Source organism: Vulpes vulpes, chromosome X, assembly GCF_048418805.1.
Source record: "Vulpes vulpes isolate BD-2025 chromosome X, VulVul3, whole genome shotgun sequence".
Classification (NCBI taxonomy): Eukaryota; Metazoa; Chordata; class Mammalia; order Carnivora; family Canidae; genus Vulpes; species Vulpes vulpes.
The window spans coordinates 49,746,469-49,764,415 of record NC_132796.1 but is presented as its reverse complement, the minus strand read 5'-3'; the positions used below and the strand labels follow the sequence as shown (position 1 = coordinate 49,764,415).

Sequence of the window (17,947 nt, the reverse complement as noted above, 5' to 3'; positions counted from 1 at the left end):
GCTGCATGTTCTTCTCATTTAGGACCCTGAATATATCCTGCCAGCCCTTTCTGGCCTGCCAGGTCTCTGTGGAGAGGTCTACTGTTAATATAATACTTCTCCTGGTAAAGGTTAGGGATTTCTTGTCTCTTGCTGCCTTCAGGATATTCTCTTTATCTTTAGAATTTGTGAGTTTCACTATTAAATGTCGGGTGTTGAATGATTTTTATGGATTTTGGGATGGATCTCTCTATCGCCTGGGTCTGAATGCCTGTTTCCCTCCCCAAGTTGGAGTAGTTGTCAGCTATGATTTGTTTTATACACTTTCTGGTCCTCTGTCCCTTTCGGCACACTCTGGAACCCCAGTTAAATGTAGATTTTTCCTTCTGAGGCTGTCATTTATTCCCTTAACCTATCCTCATGATCTTTTAATTGTTTTTCTTTTTTCTTCAGCTTCCTTCCTTGCCATCAACTTGTCTTCTATGTCACTCGCTCATTCTTCTACCTCATTAACCCTTGTCGTTAGGACCTCCAGTGTGGATTGCATCTCATTTAATTGATTTTTAATTTCGGCCTGATTAGATCTAAATTCTGCAGTCATGAAGTCTCTTGAATCCTTTATGCTTTTTTCCAGCGCCACTAGTAGCTTTATAATTGTGCTTTTGAATTGGCTTTCTGACATTGAATTGTAATCCAAATTCTGTAACTCTGTGGCAGAGTGTACTGTTTCTAGTTCTTTCTCTTGTGGTGAGTTTTTCCTTCTAGTCTTTTTGCTCAGTGCAGAGTGGCTAAAAACAAGTTGTACTGGAAAAAGGAAGGCAAAAGGGAAAAAATGGGGGGAACAAACAAACAAGAAAACAAAACAAGGAGGATAATCCTCTGATTCTATATACTGTATGTCCCTCGACTTCCCCTGGAACTTTCCAGCACTGCTTGGTTAAGAACTTGTTCTTCCAGGGGTCCCCTTGGTGGCTCAGCGGTTTAGCGCTGCCTTCAGCCCAGGGCCTGATCCTGGAGTCCCGGGATTGAATCCCACATTGGGCTCCCTGCATGGAGCCTGCTTCTCCCTCTGCCTGTGTCTATGCCTCTCTCTTTTTCTCTGTTTCTCTCATGAATAAGTAAATAAAATCTAAAAAAAAAAAAAAAGATCATGCTCTTACCCTGTTCTTCCAGCTGGTGTTCTGGGGGAGGGGCCTGCTGTGCTGATTCTCAGGTGTGTACACCTGGGAGAGCTGCCCCACCCCTGCCAGGTGCCGGGCTCAGTGGAAGCTGTTTATTCTGTGAGATCCCTGTTCCCTGGCGGCCCTGCTCTGTCCCAGGCATAGGGTGACACCAGGAGCAACAACCACAGTGGCAGCGGCCAGCTCTCCAGCTCTGGAGTCAGCTCCAGAAGCATCTACTACAGTCTCCTGGTCCACAGGGGACTGGATATTCCGGGGGCAGTGCGCTGATCTGCACAGCTCGGTGCCGCCCAGGGGCAGGAGTGTCTTCGCTGTCCTGTGTCCTCCAGGCCTCCGCCTGTTCCAAGGGGAGCACTGGATCCTGGGCTGTGTCCACCAGCATCTTGAGCTCCGGGGCCTATGCTGCTGGAATCGCACTCTTGGGGTGGTGCAGCCCCCTCCGCCCAGAGCCACTCCCTGAGCTGCTCCCAAGTCCCCAGCCGGCGGCGCTCCAGCCCTTTACCGCTATCGCCCATGGTGTGTGGCACGCTTTCCTTCGGGGTGCACTTCCTCTGTTAGTGACCCCGGGAACCTGGGGGCTCCACTGCCCCTCCTGGGATCCTGCCCAAGTTCCCTGCCAGTGCCTTTCCATCCGGGAACATTGGTAAAGTTGCTTCTTCTCCGGGACTGGGCTTTCCTGTGCTGGAGACTCTTGGAGCCCGGCCTTATCCCGCTTCTCGGGTGCCCCTCCCCCTTGGATGCTTCTTTATTGATTTTTTCCGTTTTCCTACCTTGATTGAAGCACGAACTCTTCTCACTGTAGCATTCCAGCTGTTCTCTCTTTAAATCTCAGGCCGAATTCATAGGTTTTCAGGATGATTTGAAAGTTATCTAGGTAAGTTGGTGGGGACAGGTGACTTAGGGATCCTACTCTCTCGCCATCTTACCCCGCCTCCTCAATAAATAAAATCTTTTAAAAAATAATTCCAGCTTGATTTTTTACGTATAGAAGAGCCACTCCAGTTTCCAGAAGAGGGGGAAAGTAAGGGCTTATTTCCTTTCAAGTATTAGTGATAGCTTCTCCAACTTTCCATTTATGTAGCCTATTTTTCTCTCCTCTTTTAATCCTATGAAAAGGGGTAGGTAGATGGATTTATTCTGTGGTTACCCTAATGTGCTAGATGAGCATTCATGTCATATTGCCCTAAATTCCCTTTGGAATTTCAGAGAAAGTGATTTGTGTAATCAATAAATGACTTAATATATACAAATGCTTAAAACTGCTTGATATATAGTAAGCACTGTATAGGAGTTGATCATTAAAAATAGCTCTGACCCATGGCTTGAATGTGGGAAAAGTTTGTTCCACCAAAGCCATTTTGTAATCAGTCTTCTAGTCAGCAGCTGGTCCTACCATTTATACCATTTACTGCCACTGCTGTCACTTCCTCCTTTGCAGTGATTGCATGAGATACAAAGGAGCTATTTTTGTATCCTGTGCTGTCTGGTATTTGTCCCCATCCATCCCTAGGACAGCCGAATGCACTATGAGTTTCCCATTTCTTTAGGATTTGTTTCTTCTACCTTCAAAGGGTATACTGTTATTCCTTTCTCAGAACATGGTTAGAATGTCTTTTCATGGATACTCAAGAAGTTGACAGGGAATTGAGTGGAGCAGACTGGGTTTCTTTTCTTGTACCTTTGTTAACTCCATTCATCTCTAAAAGTTTTCCCCTCATTAAAATTGGACTACCAGGGCATCTAGGTGGTTCAGTCAGTTAAATGTCTGCCTTCCACTCAGGTCATGATTCCCAGGTGTGGGATCGTGCCCTGCACTGGGCCTCCTGCTCAGCCATGAGTCTGCTTCTCCTTCTCCCTTTACCCTTCCCCCTGATCATTCTCTCTCTCTTTCTCTCTCTCTCTCTCTCTCTCTCTCTCTCTCTCTCTCTCTCCCCCATGCTCATGCTCTCTCTATATCAAATAAATAATTAAATAAAACCTTTTAAAAAATTGGACTCCCAAAAGTACATCATCCCAGTAATCATGGGCCCATCATCTCTCTTTTCTCATAAGAGAAACTATGGACATTTTTCCAGGATTTCCTTCCTAGGGTGACTAGTTAATCTGTACTTTATAGCTCTACTTTCAAAGAGCTAATGATATCCATTAGTTAAATAAATACTTACTAAATTATTATTGTATGTATCTATAAACAAAACAAAGTTCCTTATTTCATGAATCTTATATTCTAGTTGGGTAAGACAAATGATAAACAATTTGATGTTTGCCAGGTGATAAGTGCCCTGAAGAAAAATAAAACAATGTAAGAGATTGTCATCTTATAGAAGGTTATATTAATATAACATATGGGGGCAAAAAGTGAATAAATTAAGGCTACAAACTATGGTGGATATCTGGGGGAAGAACTGCTTCTGGAATAATGAACAGCCAAGTGCAAAGGCCCTGAGGCAGAAATTTTTTGGCGTGTTGAACAGCTAAGAGGCCAAAGTGGCCAGGGTTGAATGAGCAAACAGGACCATTTACTCCATTTCTTTTCTCAAAGGGAATAGCAGTAACACATAAGTTAAAACTCATTTAAAAAGAGATGTGAAATGAGACCTTTGGAGGACCCACAGAACAGAGAGAGGTACTGGATTCTTCCTACCACAGTAATTTCCAGTATTTCCCCATTAAAGCCTATCTCCAAAGTTTATATCTGTAGGCCAGCTTTGGGGAAGATGTTGCAATCCATGTTGACTGTAGGGTTGTAAAAGTCATGTTTTAATTTTAGAGAGGCTACACAACAGGAAATGTCCTCTCTATTTTTCTAGACTTTTCTCATTTTAGAGAGTGTGAATTTAAGCCTAACAAGCACCTTCTCTGAGCTCTGCCTACTGGAACATTGGTAGAACTGGTCTCAAAAGGCTCCCAACCAATGCCTTAGTCTATTTGGAGGAGACAGGAACTATAGAAAGCATCCTGTCCAGGTAAACTTGGAATCTGTCATTATAAACCCTAGGAGTTGGTGAGCCTACATCCATCTTGGGGCCTGGGTAATACCTTAAAGAATAGGCTATGAGTAAGAAGCTTTGTAAATGAGAAGTGACTAATTTGTGTTACTGGAAGAGGGAAATAAAATCATTTAATCTTGCAGAGACCTTAAAGACCCAACAAGTTCACATCCCCTGATTTGTGTAGCACATAACCACTTCACTCCTTATTGTTCCAATCTCAACTTCCCTCCTGCCCCAGCTCCTTATCACCCATGTCAAGGAAATATGGGATTAAGTCCTTTTTAGGATTGCTAATAGAATAGTTATCATTTATTGAGTGTTTAACATGTTGGGACTATGCTCTTTACATATATTCTCTTATTCAATAATTACAACAACCCTATGAGGTAGATGCAAAATTCAAACTGAGCCTCAAGTGTCAGTATCTAAACTATGTGTTTAAATACTTTGCCTGAGGTTGCTTAGCCAGTAAGTTGTAAAGCTCCAACACAAGTGATTATGACTCAAAGCTGACTCTAATCTCTATGTTATGCTGTCTTTTCCCAATTGCAGGTGTAGAAGGGATAAAGGAGAATAGGCTTTATTATTTAATAGGCCTTAAAGGGTATGGCAGCCAAGATTCATTTATTAATTCTGAAAACTGCCATTGAGCTCCTACCTTTTGTCTGGTGCCCTAGTAGGGCTGTTGCTTCTAAAGATGAATGAGACAAAAATATTTATTGTCAGGAAACTCATGATACTGGCAGAGAATTTGGACCATCTAACACATAGGATATAGTACACTAACTACTGTGATGAAGATACACATCAGATGCTATGGGAGCACATGGAAGGGGATCATATCTCTTTTTGAGAGTCAGAGAAGGCTTCGTACACTGGGTAATGCATGAGTTGAGTTCTGAAAATCAAAGAGGAGTGGATTAATTAATGTACAGACTAACCTATAACAAAGAGGACCACAAATTCAGTGACATAAATAAGATAGAGAAAAGTTTACCGCTCTCATGGAGAAGTCCAGAGATAAATAGTCCCAAATTTGTGGGGCAGTTCTGCCATCTTCACCACTTGGCCTCAATCTCTGGGTCCTAGACATTGGTCTTCATTATCACCCAAAGAGAAGGGGAAAAGAGATAGAATGGAACAAAGACAATTTCTTTGTTAAATCATGATCCAGAAGTTTGCATACATTATTTTCACTTGTATTCTATTATCTAAAACTTAAGTACATGGTCTTTCTTAGTTGCAAGGTAGGCTAGAAAATGTAGGCATGGGTAGCAACTAAAACTTAGTGACTTCTAAGAGTAAAAGCAAGAAGAGAGGATAGATACTAAGAAACAATTGGCAGTCTCTGCCATAAGGGGGAGAAGTGTTATAAGCACAGAGAATTCTGTATACACAAGAGTGAGAAAACATGATATGTAAAAACTATAATACTTCAGTATTGCTGTAGTATAGTATGAATGTAGAAATAGTGGAAGATGAGACTGGAGATTGAAGACAGTGGCCAGATTATGGAACACCTGTGTGCTAAGGAATTTAGAATTTATCCCAAAAATAGTGAGGTGTCACTGAAATATTTTAAGCAGAGGTGTAGCACCTCTGCAGTGATTAATCATCAGATATTTTAACCACCTACACAAAAGCAAACTGCATTAAAAAAATTAACGAGATTGAAGGAAAATATGTTCTTCCCATATCACACTCCTCCCCACAAAAAGCAACAAGTTCTAGTAACTAGAAACTTTCTGTTCTTCCTTTTTTTGACCCCTTTATAGGTACCATTTGCCTATAGTTTGCTTCAATAAATTATTATAGCAGTTTGCAGTCAATCTTAAAATATTCTCCATGGACTTTTATCTTTTTTTTTTCCTTTTGAAAAGATACTAGCACAGTAAAGAGTGGTATAAGTAAGCTGTCTTGTACTAAGTCCTCTCCCCTTTCCTTGTCTGCTTCTCATGTGTCCTTCCAAGGAGCCCTCTTAAAATTCTGCATTTCCTACCCTTAGTCAAATTGTGTTACCTTTTTAATAACTCTCCCCACTGCATATTCTCCATCTTGTGAATTGGCAATTCAAAATCCTGAAAATGTAATTGACATGTGAGTATTATTTCTGGGAGATGTGCTTCCCCCTAGTCTCTGGTTGCCCAGGGTTATTCTGCATAATTAAGACTTAGTATGCTTCAGAGAGTTTGAATAAACACTGGCCAGGATTACTGGGAGTTAAAGAATTCAGGTATGGGAAAGCATCTGCATAGAGCACTTGAACCTCCTGTGTACCTGTTGGAAAAAATATATAAAGAGTGTATTAAACCCAGCCAAGGTTATTAGTCTGATTGTTTGAAGTACCAATTCATATTTTGAATTTATGAAGGTCACTCAATCCATACTTTGGTAGACATATTAAAGGAAAAAGTGACAGGAGGCACAGAAAAACAGGAGATCATTGTAATAATATTAGGTGTATATAATGAGACACGGAACCAAGACAGTGGTAGTGAACAGAGAGGATATATTAGAGAGTTTAAGGAAGAATAATTGATAGAACTTGGTGAGTAAATGGATGTGAGCTATGAGGAAGAGGGAGGATACAAGGATAATAATGTCCATATTTCTGGCTTGAATATTAGAATTGTTTTGATTAATAAACAGTTATAAAGAAAGATTTAAGTGTATGGAATTGTTGAATCATTGTACACCTCAAACTAACATAACAGTGTATGTTAACTTTACTGGAATTAAAAGTTTTAAAAAAAGAAATGGCTGAGAACTTCTCAAATCTGGGGAGAGATTTATGAAGCTCAGAAGCACTCCAGAATTTCAACCTGAAAAAATCTTCTCCAAGACATCATGTAAAACGAAAAATAAAAGAATTTTCAAAGCAGTAAGAGAGACAGAAAAAAATACTCACATATAAAGGAACCTTATAAAGCTATCAGTAGATTTCCCACAGCTGTCTTTCAGGCTAAGAGAGAGTTGGTTGATATATGCAAAATGCTGAAAGAATTAAAATGCCAACCAAGAATATTTTACCTGGAAAAGTCAGCTTTCAGAAATGAAGGAGAGATAAAACTTTACCAAACAAACAAAAGCTGAGGGAGTTCAACTCTAGACCTGCCTCACAGGAAATACTGAGAGGACTTCTTCAAGCTGAAATGAAAGGCCTCAAATTAGTAATATAAAAATATATGAAAATATAAAATCTACTGGTAAAAGTAAGTATATACTCAAATTCAGAACACTCTAATACTGTAATATGGTGGTATGTTAACTTTGTAACCCTAATATAAATGTCAAAGTTCAAAACTGTTAAAATAACTTTAGGAACGATAATTTGTTAATGGGCACACAATATAAAAAGAGGTAAATTGTGCCATCAAAACCAAAATATGGGAGGAGGTGTAAAATGATAGAGGTTTTGTATACAATCAAAGATAGAGTTAGCAACTTAAAAGAGATTGTTATATTGGTATTTTTGCTTATGGAAGCCTCATGGTAACCACAAAGCAAAAATTTTAAGTAGGTACACAAAAGATAAAGAGAAAGGAATTAAAACATGCCAGTTCAGAAAATGATCACTTCACTAGAAGAAAGGCAGCAAGAGAAGAGGAAAGGAACAGCAGAATTATAAAAGAACCAGAAAACAATTATTAAGATAGAATTAGTAAATCCTTATCAATAATTATGTAAATATAAATGGATTAAAATTTTCAATCAAAAGGCATAGAGTGCTGAATAGATTAAAAATAAGACCCAGCAATATGCTGCCTAAAAGAGATTCACTTCAGCTTTAAGGGCATGCATAGCCTCAAAATAAAGGGATGGTAAAAGATACCAAGCAAATGGAAACCAAAAGAAAGAAGGGATAGCTATACTTACATGAGACAAGTAAACTTTCAGCCAAAGACTGTAACAAGAGACAAAGAAAGTCATTATATAATAAAATAGTCTACTTTTCAAGAGGATGTAACAAGTGTAAATATATATGCACCCAACATTAGAGAGCACTGAAATATATTAAGTAAATACTAACAAATTTGAAGGGAGAGAGGCAACTAAAAATAATAGTAGGGAAATTTAATACCCCTCATACAACCATGCATGTAGATCAATCCAGACAGAAAATCGATAAAGAAATATTGGACTTGCATTATACCTCGGACAAAATGAACCTAACAGACATTTATAGCACACTGCATCCAACAGCAACGCAATACTCATTCTTCTCAAGTGCACATGGAACTTTATAAAGCATAGATCATTGCTGCTATAAACATCTGGGTGCAGGTGTCCCAGCGTTTCATTGCATCTGAATCCTTGCGGTAAATCCCCAACAGTGCAATTGCTGGGTCATAGGGCAGGTCTATTTTATAGCAGCAATGTCCACAATAGCCAAACTGTGGAAGGAGCCTCGGTGTCCATTGAAAGATGAATGGATAAAGATGTGGTTTATGTATACAATGGAATATTACTCAGCCATTAGAAACGACAAATACCCACCATTTGCTTCAGCGTGGATGGAACTGGAGGGTATTATGCTGAGTGAAATGAGTCAATCGGAGAAGGACAAACATTATATGTTCTCATTCATTTGGGGAATATAAATAATAGTGAAAGGGAATAGAAGGGAAGGGAGAAGAAATGGGTGGGAAATATCAGAAAGGGAGACAGAACATAAAGACTCCTAACTCTGGAAAACGATCTAGGGGTGGTGGAAGGGGAGGAGGGCGGGGGGTGCAGGTGAATGGGTGACGGGCAGTGAGGGGGCACTTGACGGGATGAGCACTGGGTGTTATTCTGTATGTTGGTAAATTGAACACCAATAAAAAATAAATTTATTATAAAAAATAAAATAAAGCATAGATCATATGCTAGGTTACAAAAAAAGCCTTAGCAAATGGATGAAGACTGAAGTCATACCAAGTATCTTTTCTGACTAGAATGCTATGAAACTAGGAATCAATAACAGGAGGAAAACCGGAAATTCACAAATATATGGTAATTTAACAACACACTCCTGAACAACCAATGGGTCAAGGAAGAAATCAAAAGGGAAATTTAAAAATCTGGAAACAAATCACAATGGAAAAACAGTATATCAAACTTATTGGGATGCAGCAAAAGCAGTTCTAAGAGGGAGTTTTATACTGATAAACACCAACAGTAAGACAAAAGAAAGATGACACCCGCGTCGCAACCCAGCATTCTTGCTGCTGGAGCTGTCCAGCTGCCTGCATGCCCCACATCTGCATTGCCCAACACCCATAGCACTTAATTATTTTATTTTCCACTGTGCCTGTGAGAACAGGAAATCTTCTAGACACTGTGTGATCCTAGGTAATTTGTCCCTTTAATTCAATTGTGTGGTTCTTTCCTCACACATAAGTATTGATCCCTACTCATCTAAAGTCTTAAAGAGGACCTCTGCAGCTCTCCAGAGCTCTTTGTGCAGCTATCTTCTCTCTGATATTTTGCCCTGAAAAATTCTCTTTCTTGCCCTCTCCATACTTGCAACTCAGTGTCCTCAACTTAAACAGACTGATGGGCTCCTTCTGAGTTTCCCTCCGTATATTATGGCTTGCAGACTATCTCCAGGTTGTAAACTGTGAATATCATGAGGCTCACCTCATTTCTTTTTCCTGTCTCTCATGGATCACTGTCTTTCATTGCCAGATTTCCAATGCCTTGAAACCCATTTTTATGTGGGTTTTTTTTCTAGTTTTTAAATTATTACTGGCAGAAGATGCAAACCTAATACTTTCTGTGCTATCTTGAGTAAAAGTGGAAGTAGCTGTTACAGTCTTTTCAGAGGACAGTTTGGCCTTTTATAACAGTATTTTAAATGTGTTTTTCTTTTGACCCGGCAATTCCAGTCAGTCTTCTAGTTGCTGGAGATTTAGCAGTGAACATGATAATGTACTTCCATGTAGCTTACAGTAGATTAGAGTGGCAGACACAAATACAAAAAGTAAGTAATTACAATATGCCTTGTTAGGAAGTAATAAATGCTAAGGAGAAAAAAAACTTAGGGAAGGGGGATAGGAGGCATTGCATACAGGAAGGTGTATTAAAATTTTAGATACATTCACTTAGATGGACTCACTGAGAGGATTATATTTGATTATAGCCTACTGATTAAGAGAGCAAGCTATATAGGTAGATACCTGGAAGAAGAGCACTCCAGGTAGATGAAACACTCAGTGCAAAGGCCCTGGTGTGTTTGATAAATAGCAAGGGACATTCTTTACAACTCCTATAGTGCATAAGCATATTCTCACAAAATAGTAGTTATTTAGAATACTATTACTAATGATTGTGAAACTGGATGGCCTCAAAGCTTATCTGCTTGCGACTATGTCATACTCTCTCTTTCCTATACCATGAGACATTGAGACATGTATTGCCTTGTGATTGTGCTTGCACTACATTCTATCATTGCTCAGCTTTTACACAGAGTTTCCTTGTAAGTTCTATGACTATGGAGCCTGATAAAATGTTGGTCTCTGACATTTCTCTTTGCACCAATCATTGGGGTTGATTTTATTTTTTTATTTTTAATTTTTGATTTTATTTTTTTAAGATTTTATTTATTTAATCATGAAAGACACATACACACACACAGAGAGAGAGAGAGAGAAAGAGAGAGAGAGAGAGAGAAAGAGAGAGAGAGAGAGAGGCACAGGCACAGGCAGAGGGAGAAGCAGGCTTCATGCCAGGAGCCCGACGTGGGACTCGATCCTAGGTCTCCAGGATCACGCCCTGGGCTGAAGGTGGCGCTAAACTGCTGATCCACCCGGGCTGCCCTGGGATTGATTTTATTATCGCACTACGAAATTGTACCCTTCCTTCCTCACCATGTGTGCATCCTCTCAAAATGTGCACTCTGGCCAAAAGTTCAGTCTCTCCAGAGACAAGAAATATTTTCAAATACATATTGAGACACTATATAAAATTTGTAATCATTAGAGTTGCACGGTTGGCTCAGTTGGTTAGGCATCTGACTCTTGATGTCAACTTGGGTCTTGATCTCAGGGTTGTGAGTTCAAGACCCACGTTGGGCTCCGTGCTGGGCATGGACCCTGCTTTAAAAAAAATTGTAATGATAGCTTCTCCCTCATTTGTCCAGCACTTTTTACAACGTATAACACATTTTGTTTTTGCCCTTTTTTGAATAAGTAATGCGTACATGGTATGAAATTTTGAAAGATCAAATTGTATAAGAATGAGAAAGAAGTTTCTTCCATCCTTTCATCAGCCACTCATTATTCCTATCTTGAAGCAAACAATCTAACTAGTTTCTTTGGTATCCTTTCAGAAATATTGGGTGCATTTTAGTAACTATCTACACCCTACTCCTACCCATACAATGTACCTTGAGTACCCTTTTCACTTGATTCTCATCATACATTGGGAGGTATGTGGTACTCTTCCTATGTTACAGATGAGGAGTCTAAAGCTCAGAGATAGGGGGTGACTTGCCTAGGCAGTAAGTGAAAAGTCTGGGACTGATATTGCAGTTTTTGTCTGAATTCTTTCCTCCACATTGTGAAGTGCCAGGTCCTGTGTCTTAAACATGATTGGAGACTTCTAAAAACTTGCTGGTAGCTGGAGTGATTTTAAAAATCCCAATTTCTTTTGTCATACTATAATTGCTATGTCATACTCTAGATGTAGTGCTGTTGGGCACCAACTGGTAGTTAGCATTAGGAAAACAAAAACTTGATCTTTCTAATTGTTTCCTGAAAATATTCTCCTTTTACAGATCTATTCGGGTCCACCTGAGGAAAGTGCTACACCCCCAGTGCCTCCGCCTCGAGTAACAGCAAGAAGGCACAAACCAATCACAATTTCAAAGCGCTTGCTGCGGGAAAGAACGGTTTTTTATACTTCTGTGGATGAAAGTGAAGGTCAGTACTAAGATATTTCCTTAACTTCTTAATAAAATTGGAAGTGACTGAATTCCTGCAATCTCATGATAAAACTTCAATGGATGAGGAGTTGTTTCATATGGATGAGCAAAGAAAGTGGTTTCTTGAGATGGAACCTACTCCTGGTGAAGATGCTATAAAGACTGTTCAAATGACAAAAAAAGCTTTTTGAATATTTCATAAACTTACTTTATTAAGCAGTAGCAGAGTTTGAGAGTATCAGCTCCAATTTTGAAAATTCTATTGTGGATAAAATGCCATCGAACAGCATAGCATATTAAAGAGATGGCTTGTGAAACGAAAATTCAATCAATGCAGCAAACTTCATTATTGTCTTATTTTAAGAAATTGCCACAGCTAGCCCAACCTTTAGCAGCCATCAACAATATAGCCAGATCCTTTTCCAGCATAAGGATTATGACTTACTGAAATCTCAGATGATTCATAGCATTTTTAAAGCAATATTCTTTTATTTATTAAGCTTTTATTTTAATTCCAAAATAGCTTAAAGTGTTATATTAGTTTCAGATATACAATGTAGTGATTCAACACTTACATACAACACCTGGTGTTCATTACAACAAATGGACTCCTTAATTCTCATCACCCATTTTATCCATTCCCCCTATTTTATCCACTTCCCTTCTGGTAACCAAAAGTTTATTCCCTATACTTAAAAGTCTGTTACTTTCTCTCTCTCTCTCTCTCTCTCTCTTTTCCCCTTTACTAGATTGTTTCGTTTCTTAAATTCCACATATGAGAGAAATCATATGGTATTTGTCTTTTTCTGAGGAACTTATTTAACACAATACTTTCTAGCTCTACACATATCATTGCAAATGGTAAGATTTCATTCTTTCTTATGGATAAGTATCATTGAGATATATATATATATATCACATCTTCTTTATCCATGCATATATCGAAGGACACTTGAGCTGCTTCCACAATTTTTTTTGTAATAATGCTTCTATAAACATAAGGATGCATGTTTCCCTTTGAATTAGTTTTTTTGTATTCTTTGGATAAATAATCAGTATAATTACTGGATCATAGGGTAGTTCTATTTTTAATTATTTGAGGAACCTCCTTACTGTATTCCACAGTGGCTGTACAAGTTTACATTCCCACCAACAGTGCACTGTATTTCCTTTTTCTGAATATCTTCTCCAATACTTGTTTCTTATATTTTTAATTTTAGCCCTTATGACAGATTTGAGGTTATATCTCATTTTTTTAATGGTGAGGTGATATCTCATTATAATTTTGATTTGCATTTCCCTGAAGATGAGTGATGTTCAGCATCTTTTCATGTGCCTATTAGCCATTTGTATGTCTTCTCTGGAGAAATGTCTGTTCCTTTTTCTGCCCATTTTTGATTGGATTATTTGGATTTTAGGTATTGAGTTATATAAGCTCTTTTTTTAAAAATTTTATTTATTTATTCATGAGAGACACACACACACAGGGGTGGGGGGCAGAGACACAGGCAGAGGGAGAAGCAGGCTCCATGCAGGGAGCCCGATGTGGAACTTGATCCCGGGACTCCAGGATCATGCCCTGGGCCGAAGGCAGGTGCTAAACCGCTGAGCCACCCAGGGATCCCCTATAAGCTCTTTATATATTTTGGATACCAACCCTTAATCAGATATGTCATTTGCAAATATCTTCTCCCATTCAGCAGGTTACCTTTTAGTTTTGTTGATTGTTTCCTTTACTGTGTGGGAGCTTTTACTTTGATGTAGTACCAATAGTTTATCTTTGCTTTTGTTTCCTTTTCCTCAGGAGACATACTTACAAAAATGATGCTATGGCTGATGTCAGAGACATTACTGCCTGTGCTCTCTTCTAGGATTTTTAGGGCTACAGTTCTCACATTTGCATCTTTAATTAATTTTGAGTTTATTTTTGTGTATGACATAAGAAAGTGGTCCAGTTTCATTCTTTTCAATGCACCTGACCAGTTTTCCCAATACCATTTGTAGAAGAGACTATCTTTTCCCCATTACATATTCTGTCCTCCTTTTTTGAAGATTGCTTAATTATATATTTCTGAGTTTTCTATTCTGTTCCATTTATCTATCCATTTATTTTTGTGCCAGTACCAAATTGTTTTGACTACTCCAACTTTGTAGTATATCTTAAAGACAGGAATTGTGATACCCCATGTTTTGTTTTACTTTTTGAAGATTGCTTTGGCTATTTAGGGTCTTTTTTGGTTCCATATAAGTCTTAGGGTTGTTTTTTTTTTTCCAGTTCCGTGAGAAATACCACTGGTATTTTGATAAGGATTTATTCAAATCTCTAGAAGGCTTTGGGTAGTATAGATATTTTAATAATATTTGCTCTACTCTGTGAGCATGGAATGTCTTTCCATTTCTTCATGTCATCTTTAATTTCTTTCATTAATGTTTTAGTTTTCAGAGTACAGGTTTTTCATCTCTTTGGCTAAGTTTATTCCTAGGTACTTTATTATTTTTGGTTCAATTTTAAATAGAATTGTTTTTTAATTTCTCTTTCTACTGTTTCATTACTATATAAAAATGTATTTAATTTTCTGAACATTGATTTTGTATCCTGCAACTTTATGAGTTTATTTATTGTTCTAGTAGTTTTTTTGGTAGAGTCTTCAGGTCTTTCTCTATACAGTATCATGTCATCTGCAAACAGTAAAGGTTTTACTTCTTCCTTCCCAGTTTGAATGCCATTTATTTCTTTTTCTTGTCTGATTTCTGTGGATAGAACTCCAGTACTATGTTGAAAAAAAGTGAGGAGAGTGGATATCCTTGTCTTCGTCATAATCTTAGGGGAAAAGCTCTTAGTTTCTCTCCATTGAGTATGATGTTCACTGCAAGTTTTTCATATAAGACCTTTATGTTGAGTTACGTTCCCTCCAGACCTACTTTATTGAGTTTTTTTTTTTCATTAATGGATGGGTACTTTGTTAAATGTCTTTTTTGCATCAATTGAAATGATCATGTTTTTTGTCCTTTCCCCTATTGATGTGATGTATCACATTGATTAATTTGATAATATGGAACCACCCTTACATTCTTGGAATAAATTCCCCCTTGATTGTGGGTGAATTAATATTTTAAAGTATCGTTATACTTGATTTGCTAGTATTTTGTTGAGAGTTTTTGCATCTATGTTCAACAGAGATAGCAGTTTGTGCTTTTTTTTATCTTTTGTGCTTTTTATCTTTTTTTGTGTTGTCTTTGTCTGGTTTTGGTATCAAGGTAATGCTGACCTCATAGAATGAATTTGGGAGTTTTCCTTCCTTTTCAAATTTTGGAATATTTGGAGATGAATAGGTATCAAATCTTCTTGAAATTTCTGGTAGAATTTGGCTGTGAAGCTGTCTTGTCCTAGACTTCTGTTTTTTGGGGAGGTTTTGATTACTGAATTCAATTTATTTGGTGGTTATTGGTCTATGCTTTTCTATTTCTTCCTGCTCCAGTTTTGATAGGTTATATGATTCTAGGAATTTATCTATTTCTTCTAGGTTGTCTACTTTATTGGCATATAGTTTCTCATATTTTCTTACATTTGGTTGTATTTTTGTGGTGGTAGTTGCTATTTCTGCTCTCTCATTTGTGATTTTATTTATTTGAATAATTTCTCTTTTCTTCTGGTGAGTGAGGCTAGAGGTTTATCAATTGTTTATCTTCTCAAAGAAACTGGTCCTGGTTTCATTGATCTGTTCTATAAGGGTTTTTGTTTTGTTTTGTTTTAGTTTCTATATATTTTTTTTACTCTATTTATTATTTTCCTCCTTCTGCTTGGGTTTTGGATTTGTTTTGTTTTTTCTAGCTTCTTTGTGTGTAAAATTAGGCCATTTATTTGACATTTTTTTCTTGCTTCTAGAGATAGTCTGTATTGCTATAAACTTCCCTCTTAGAACTGCTTTTGCTGCATCCCAATGGATTTTGGACTATTTTGTTTTCTTTTTCATTTTGTTTCCATGTAATTGTTTATTTCTTCTTTGATCGATTGGTTGACCCATTCATTGTTTAGTAGCATGTGTTTGTGCTTTTTCCAGATTTTTTCTTGTGATTGATTCATAGTTTCATAGCATGGTGGTCAGAAAATATGCATGGTATTACTTTAATCTTTTTTAATTTGTTGAGACTTGCCTTATGGAATAATATATGATATATTCTGGAGAATGTGTCACATGTACTTGAAAAGAATGTATATTCTGCTGTTTCAGGATGGAATGTTCTGAATATAACTGCTAAATCCATCTGGACAAATGTAGCATTCAAAGCAACTATTTCCTTATTGTTTTCTGATTGGATAATCCATCCATTGAGAGAAGTGTGGTGTTAAGGTCCCCTACTATTACTGTATTACTATCAATTTGTTCCTTTCTTTGTTATTAACTGTTTTATGTATTTGGTAACAACATGTTGGGTGCATAAACATTTACAGCTGTTATATCCTCTTGTTGGATTTTCCCCTGTATTATTATATACTGTCCTTCTTTATCTCATGTTACAGTCTTTGTTTTAAAGCCTATTTTTCCCAAGTCCCAGGATATAAAAGTGACACACAGAAGTCAGTTCCATTTCTATACAGTAACAATGACACAGCAGAAAAAGAAATCAAGGAGTTGATCTCATTTACAATCACATCAAAAACCATAAGATTCTTGTGAATAAGCCTAACTAAAGAGGTAAATGATCTATATTCTGAAAACTATAGAACACTTATGAAAGAAATTGAAGAAGACACAATGAAGTGGAAAAACCTTCCATACTCTTGGACTGGAAGAACAAATATTGTTAAAATGTCTATGCTACCCAAAGCAGTCTACGCATTCAATACAATTCCTATCAAAATGCCATCAACATTTTTCACAGCGCTGGAACAAACAATTCTAAAATTTGTACAGAATCAGGAAAGACCTTGAATAGCCAAAAGAATGTTGAAAAAGAACCAAAGCTAGAGGCATCACAATTCCAGACTTCAAGCTGTATTACAAAGCTGTAATCATCAGGGCACCTGGGAGGCTCAGTTGATGAGTGTTTGCCTTTGGCTTAGGTCATGATCCCAGGGTCCTGGGATCGAGTCCCACATTAGGCTCCCTGTGGGGAGCCTGCTTCTCCCTCTGCCTATGTATCTGCCTCTCTCTCTGTCTCTCATGAATAAATAAATAGAAATCTTTTTTTTAAATCTATAATCATCTGGACAGCATGGTACTGGCACAAAAACAGACACATTCATCAATGGAAATGGAGAACCCAGAAGTGGACCCTCAACTCTATGGTCAACTAATCTTTGACAAAAGAATATCCAATGGAAAAAAGACATTCTCTTCAACAAATGGTGTTAGGAAAACTGGACAGTCATGTGCAGAAAAATGAAACTGGACCAGTTTCTTACGCCATACAGAAAAGTAAACTCAAAATGAATAAAAGACCTAAATGTGAGACAGGAATCCATCAAAATCCTAGAGGAGAACACAGACAGAAAACTCTGGAACCTCAGCCACAGCAACTTTTAGACATGTCTCTGAAGGCAAGGGAAACAAAAACAAAAATGAATTATTGGGACTTCATCAAGATTAAAAAAAAAAAACTTTTGCACAGCAAAGGAAACAGTCAACAAAACTAAATGGAAACCTATGGAATGGGAGAAAGTATTCACAAATGACATATCAGATAGAGGGTTAGTATCCAAAACATAAAGAACTTATACCATTCAACACTCAAAAAACGAGTAATCCAATTTAAAAAATGGGCAGAAGACAAGAACAGACATTTCTCTAAAGAAGACTTACAAGTAGTTAGCAGACACATGAAAGAATTCTCAACATCACTCAGCATCAGGAAATACAAACCAAAACTACAATGAGATATCACCT

General features: G+C 37.7%; 1 protein-coding gene across 8 annotated transcripts in view; it reads left to right on the top strand.

Annotated features, from left to right (window-relative positions):
• OPHN1 (oligophrenin 1) overlaps window positions 1-17,947 on the top strand; it is a 575,184-nt gene that overhangs the window by 482,111 nt on the left and 75,126 nt on the right. For all 8 annotated transcript variants that reach the window (XM_072744551.1, XM_072744552.1, XM_072744553.1 and 5 more), the window contains one exon: window positions 11,913-12,057. In XM_072744551.1, the coding sequence (XP_072600652.1) occupies window positions 11,913-12,057 (145 nt within the window). The remainder of the gene's footprint in view (window positions 1-11,912; window positions 12,058-17,947) is intronic.